This window comes from Bufo gargarizans, chromosome 2, assembly GCF_014858855.1.
Source record: "Bufo gargarizans isolate SCDJY-AF-19 chromosome 2, ASM1485885v1, whole genome shotgun sequence".
Lineage (NCBI taxonomy): Eukaryota > Metazoa > Chordata > Amphibia > Anura > Bufonidae > Bufo > Bufo gargarizans.
Genome location: NC_058081.1, coordinates 243470604 through 243477326, shown reverse-complemented (window position 1 = coordinate 243477326; position 6723 = coordinate 243470604). Strand labels below are relative to the sequence as shown.

The 6723-nt window shown below is 45.9% G+C and overlaps 1 protein-coding gene across 1 annotated transcript; it reads left to right on the top strand.

The window, feature by feature from the left end:
- Positions 1–2609: 2609 nt before the first annotated feature.
- LOC122925811 (formin-like protein 7) lies at positions 2610–4002 on the top strand. Its single transcript, XM_044277167.1, has 3 exons — positions 2610–2680; positions 2875–3034; positions 3123–4002. Exons 1-3 carry the CDS (start codon positions 2614–2616, stop codon positions 4000–4002), a joined length of 1107 nt encoding a protein of 368 aa, XP_044133102.1. The 5' UTR covers positions 2610–2613.
- The last annotated feature ends 2721 nt before the right edge of the window (positions 4003–6723 follow it).

The following is a 6723-nucleotide window of genomic DNA, read 5'->3' as shown; positions in this document are numbered from 1 at the left end:
TAGCACTCATATCCTGGATCCTGGACCTATTGAAGTGAATGGTAGTGTTGAGCGGCATGTCCCATATTCGAATTCGCGAAATTTCGCGAATATTCGAAAGAATATTCGTAAAATATTCGCGAATATTCGAATTCGTTATTTCGCATATGCGATAATTCGAATTTTCGCATCGCATAATACATATTATGAGATGCAAAATTCGCATGTGTGCTAATGAAATCGCCTTACGAAGATTCGCAACTCAATTCAATCACTAATGTAAGAATGCAAAGCCCTTTGCCTCTGTTCTGGGACAAGTGCTGATATTCGCCTGTGCGCTAATAAAATCGCCTTACAAAGATTCGCGCCTCAATCACTTTCTAGGCAATGTGAGTAAGATCTGAGCTTTTGGACTTTTGTGAATCAATCGAGATACAGTGGGGGGTGATGACTGTAGTTGACAGAGTACAGATCAATGTAATCTGTAAGGTGGAAACTAAAATAAAAAATACGAATATTCGTAAATCGAATTTTACGAAGTTCGAAGTATTCGCGAATATGGTGCTATACTATATGAATGCACATGCACAGGCCTTTGCCTCTCTGTTCTGGGGACAAGTGTAGATATTCGCATGTGCGCTAATAAAATCGCCTTAGGGCTCTTTCACACTTGCGTTATAGTCTTCCGGCATAGAGTTCCGTCGTCGGGGCTCTATGCCGGAAGAATACTGATCAGGATTATCCCCATGCATTCTGAATGGAGTGAAATCCGTTCAGGATGCATCAGGATGTCTTCAGTTCCGGAACGGAACGTTTTTTGGCCGCAGCAAATAGCGCAGCATGCTGCGCTTTTTGCTCCGACCAAAAATCCGGAACACTTGCCGCAACGACGGATCCGGAATAATAGCCCATTGGAATGTATTATTCCGGATCCGTCCTAACATCTTCAGTTCTTACGACGCAACGACGGATCCGGAAGTTACGTCTGCGACTGCGCCAGGAAGTAGGAAGGGCTTGGCTGGCGCCAACTTCGGCAGACAACCCGCGCGGGAGAGGACAGGTCGTGTCTTCAGCTCCTGGAGGTGAGTTTTCAGTGTGTGTTTTGTCTGGAAATATACATTAACTACATGCATCTACTATGTCCTAGACATAGTAGATGCATGTAGGAGGCAGCAAATGAATGCTGGGGGTAGTAGTCCCCTGGGGAATACTGCCCCCAGCACCCACCGTGCAGTCACCCCAGTGCAGTCCAAAGTGCTTTTTCTTTGGGACTGCAGCTGGCTGGGGTGACTGCATGGTTGATGTTGGGGGTAGTAGTCTCTGGGGAATACTGCCCCCAGCACCCACCGTGCAGTCACCCCAGCTTCAGTCCAAAGTGCTTTTTCTTTGGGACTGCAGCTGGCTGGGGTGACTGCATGGTTGATGTTGGGGGTAGTAGTCCCCTGGGGAATGCAGCCCCCCGCACCCACCGTGCAGTCACCCCAGCTTCAGTCCAAAGTGCTTTTTCTTTGGGACTGCAGTTGGCTGGGGTGACTGCATGGTTGATGTTTGGGGTAGTAGTCCCCTGGGGAATGCAGCCCCCCGCACCCACCGTGCAGTCACCCCAGCTTCAGTCCAAAGTGCTTTTTCTTTGGGACTGCAGCTGGCTGGGGTGACTGCATGGTTGATGTTGGGGGTAGTAGTCCCCTGGGGAATACTGCCCCCAGCACCCACCGTGCAGTCACCCCAGCTGCAGTCCAAAGTGCTTTTTCTTTGGGACTGCAGCTGGCTGGGGTGACTGCATGGTTGATGTTGGGGGTAGTAGTCCCCTGGTTAAGGTAGTACTGTTGTTTAATATTAATGTGTTAATTTTCATCTTTTTGTTCTCATTTTTCTTAGGTTATATTTTTTGGGAGACAGACCTTATCTTCATCTTTTAAAAAAAAATATCCAGTAAGTATCATTTTTGAGGGTTTTTTTTTCAATGATTGAAAAACAATTGTTTAATTATTTTTAATTTTTTCAATAGGCTATTCAAGTGAGTCCGGCAACTCTCCTCCAAGGCGACGAGTTCGCTTGGACACGGTATGTCATGTTTTAACTTTTTATTTTATTATCCCATTCATGTCCAAAATATTAATTTTATATTTCTTTTACAGCATTCGTCAACGGAGGAGAGGTATTCCGGCCCTGTTCCTACAGCGGGAGAGGAGGAAGTCGGGGGTGGACACCATGAATCGGTAATTTAATAAAAAATAAAAAATGCAGTGTGTTTTTTCTAAAATTATTAAAATTTAAGGTTATTAAGTTTGATATTCTTTTATTTTAGTCTAATCCTACTGTTGCATCAAGAGGTCGTCAGCAACCATCCACAAGGCGCCGGGGAGCACGCGGCGGTCGGGGACGTGTGAGTATATCTCAGTATTGATTCTTGTTATCTCATATGTGTAAATTATTACATTATTTTTTTAAATTAATAAATTATTTTCTCATTTTTTTTAGGGTTCAAGGGCCTCTGCCAGAACGGATGAGGAGGAATTATCTGGTTTCTATATAGACAACGAACTCCTCATCCATCTGGTGGAGGAACGGGTCCCACTCTGCGACCATACCGACCGCCGCCATGCAGACCATCACCTGACCCGGAGTCTGTGGATGGAGATTTGCGGCAAAATGCTGACGGATTGGGACGACCTCAGTGAAGGCAAACAGGAAGATTGCAGTAAGTATCCTTAAATTTTTTTAATTGATTAGTGATGTGTCATGTCCAACCTGCGGCCTCCAGCTGTTGCAAAACTACAACTTCCAGCATGCCCTATCCAGGCATGTTGGGAGTAGTAGTTTTGCAACAGCTGTAGGGCTGCAGTTTGGTAATGCCAGTAATTTGAGAGTAATGTTTATTTTCATATTTTTCAGAGACGGCAGTTATGGTGCGATGGCGCTCAATAAGGGACCGCTATAAGAAAGACTATAATGAGGAGGTCAATCGCCCGAGTGGGTCTGGCGGAACCCGCCGGCAGCCGTACCGCTATGCGGCTGCCCTAGGGTTCCTACGTAGAACCCTAGAGCTGCGAAGGTAAGTACAAAAATCCCTAAAAAAATTGGTCAAATGGTGAAAACTATTTTAAAAAATGCTAATTTTTCTTTTTTTGTTTTTTTTACAGAACAACTAGCAGTACTCGGGCGCCAGAACCTCCTTCTGAAAGTCAACAAGAGGCGGTCCCTGCTGAGCTGCCACCCGCGGATCCCTCTCCACCTCGTCCAGCACCTGGTCAGGACCCAAATCGTCCTCTACTGGTGCCCTCTGGTGACGCAACAATGGCCGTTATGGCGCCACTTTTTGAGGCGTTGATGCGTCGCCAGAGGGCCGGTAGAAGCCGCCAAGCTGATTATGAAGACCTCACAAGGCTCTTGTATGAGACCTTGTGTGGTTACAGCAATAGGATTGTAGCCATCGAGGCCGAGCTGAGAAGTCTGCGGGAGTGTGTGGCGCAGTTTTCTCAGCCGGGCCCGCTACAAACCTATTGGCCGTCAATTATTCAGCTGGTGGCGGACTTCACGCCCGACCAGGTGTTGGAGTTCAGACGTAGGGTGGAGGATGCGGTGTGGGATTTGAAACACCGCACAACTCCTGTTCCCCAACCACCAACCTATCCCCCCTCCCATTCCTATCCCCCCTCCCATTCCTATCCCCCACCACAACCTCCTCACCCCTTCCAACCTCCTCACCCCTTCCAACCTCCGCAAACTCCAACCCGTCCACCTCAACCACCTCCCCATTCTACAACCCCCGAGCCTTTTCACCACTCTTCTTTCTCTCCTCAAAACTACTTCCAACAAGCAACTTTCACCACTCCTTCTTCGCTGGCTCGGACAACTCCTTCACCCAATCCCCCATCCCGTTTGCATACTCCCTCTGTCTCTCCTCCCACATCACACATTTCAGTCTCCACCAGAACATACGAAGGTGGAGAGGGATCAAGCCGTGCACTGCCTTCCACCCCCCAACCTCCTCCTACAATTCCTCAATACCAGGATTTGTAATTTTTGTTATTTCAAATTTTATATTAATATTGTTTTATTTATATATATTTTTATTTTATAAAATTCAGTAAAATTCAGTTCAAAGTTTTTATGTGTCCTTGTGTTTTTTTTACTTATCTAAAAATAAAGGCCCAACATGCTCTTCCACCGCTTGTGGAGCGACACAGGAACTGTCGCTCTACAGGCGGTGGGAGAGGGTGTTGTGGATAAAGGCCTGACACGCTCTCACACCGCTTGTGGAGCGACACAGGAACTGTCGCTCTACAGGCGGAGGGAGAGGGTGTGGTGGATAAAGGCCTGACACGCTCTCACACCGCTTGTGGAGCGACACAGGAACTGTCGCTCTACAGGCGGAGGGAGAGGGTGTGGTGGATAAAGGCCTGACACGCTCTCACACTGCTTGTGGAGCGACACAGGAACTGTCGCTCTACAGGCGGAGGGAGAGGGTGTGGTGGATAAAGGCCTGACACGCTCTCACACCGCTTGTGGAGCGACACAGGAACTGTCGCTCTACAGGCGGAGGGAGAGGGTGTGGTGGATAAAGGCCTGACACGCTCTCACACCGCTTGTGGAGCGACACTGGAACTGTCGCTCTACAGGCGGTGGGAGAGGGTGTGGTGGATAAAGGCCTGACACGCTCTCACACCGCTTGTGGAGCGACACAGGAACTGTCGCTCTACAGGCGGAGGGAGAGGGTGTGGTGGATAAAGGCCTGACACGCTCTCACACCGCTTGTGGAGCGACACAGGAACTGTCGCTCTACAGGCGGAGGGAGAGGGTGTGGTGGATAAAGGCCTGACACGCTCTCACACCGCTTGTGGAGCGACACAGGAACTGTCGCTCTACAGGCGGAGGGAGAGGGTGTGGTGGATAAAGGCCTGACACGCTCTCACACCGCTTGTGGAGCGACACGGGAACTGTCGCTCTACAGGCGGAGGGAGAGGGTGTGGTGGATAAAGGCCTGACATGCTCTCACACCGCTTGGGGAGCCAGCCAATGATAGTGGCTACTCATGCGGTGATAAGATTTTTAGTAAAAATAATATAAATTTTATTTAAAAAGAAACACCATACTACTATATTTGAAAAAGTTATTAAACTTTATTATTGAATATTTTTTTGGGAAAAAAAAACAGCAACAGTACAAAATTTGAATTTTAAACATTCTGGTCCTGCCACTGTAAACGTCCAGCATCTGAGCTGAAGTAGGCAGCAAATGAATCTCGCATGGCGGACACAGCAACAGTACCACGTGGCCCAAAAGTTTCAATACTACACATTTCGCTGTCCTCGATTATTCGCTCAATCGCGGGTTCTTTAGTCCGTATGAAATTGTGAAGAACTACCCCACACTTTACTACTTCGTCTACTGTTTCAATCTTCAATTGAATCGGTTTAGCAAAAACTCTCCATTTAGAGACAAGGATCCCAAAGGTGCACTCGACCATTCTTCGTGCCCTTGTTAAGCGATAATTGAAAATCCGTTTTGTGGCATCCAATCCACGGCTGGAGTAGGGTTTAATCAGGTTTCCAGACATTTGGAAAGCTTCATCCCCCACCAAGACGTATGGCAGTGGTGGACTGTCGGTTCCAGGCATAGGTTCAGGAGGTGGAAAGTCAAAGCGCCGATTGTACACGCTCCGTCCCATGAAAGAGTTTTTGAAAATCATTGAATCATTGGTGCGGCCATATGCACCAATATCAACTGCCACAAACCGGTACTCAGCATCAGCGATGGCCATTAAAACAATTGAAAAATACTTTTTATAATTATAAAATTCTGATCCGGTACCTGGTGGCTTTATAATACGGATATGTTTTCCGTCCACTGCGCCGACACAATGCGGAAATTGACAGACCTCATAAAATATTTTTTCAATTTGAAGCCATCTCTGCTGATTGGGAGTAGGTATGAACTCCTCATGCAGTTCCTCCCATAAAACTTGGCACGTTTCTTTTACAATAGTTGAAATCGTTGAAATCCCAAGCCGGAAATGGTAGTGTAGCGACGTAAAACTGTCACCTGTAGCCAGAAAGCTGAACAAAAAATAAAGAAAATAATAGATTAGTAATTTGAAATACTTAAACATTTTAGATTATGGATTTGTCTAATTTGATATGGCCTGAATCACAATAATTATCATAAATATCGTTATGAGTAAAATTTTACTATACTAGAAAGCATCAATATATATTTACTGCCTGTAATATTTATATTAAATACATACAGATTAGTATAGCTGCTATGAAAATCTTCTAAAGAAATTGTTAATGAAATATAAATACTAGACAACACATATAAATAATAAAAATTAATATATATATATGTCATTATCTTAGGCTACTTTCACACTAGCGTTGTTTTAATCCGGCGTTCAATTCCGACACTGGAACTGCCCGCCGGATCCGGAAAAACGTGTGAAAACGGATTACATTTGAATCCTGATCAGGCTTTCGATCACAATGGAAAAATACATTGGGAAAAACGGATCCGCCATTTATGGACTTTAACTTTTTTTTCACATTTTTCGGGTTTAACATGCAAAAGCCGGATCCGTTTTGACTGAACACACGGGGCCGGATCCGGCGTTAATGCAAGTCAATGGGAAAAAAGCCTGATCAGGCGTTCAGTCAAAGTGTTCAGGCTTTTTGGCCGGAGGTAAAAATACTGCATGCTACGTTTTTCTGAAAAGCCTGATCAGTCATAAAGACTGAACTGAAG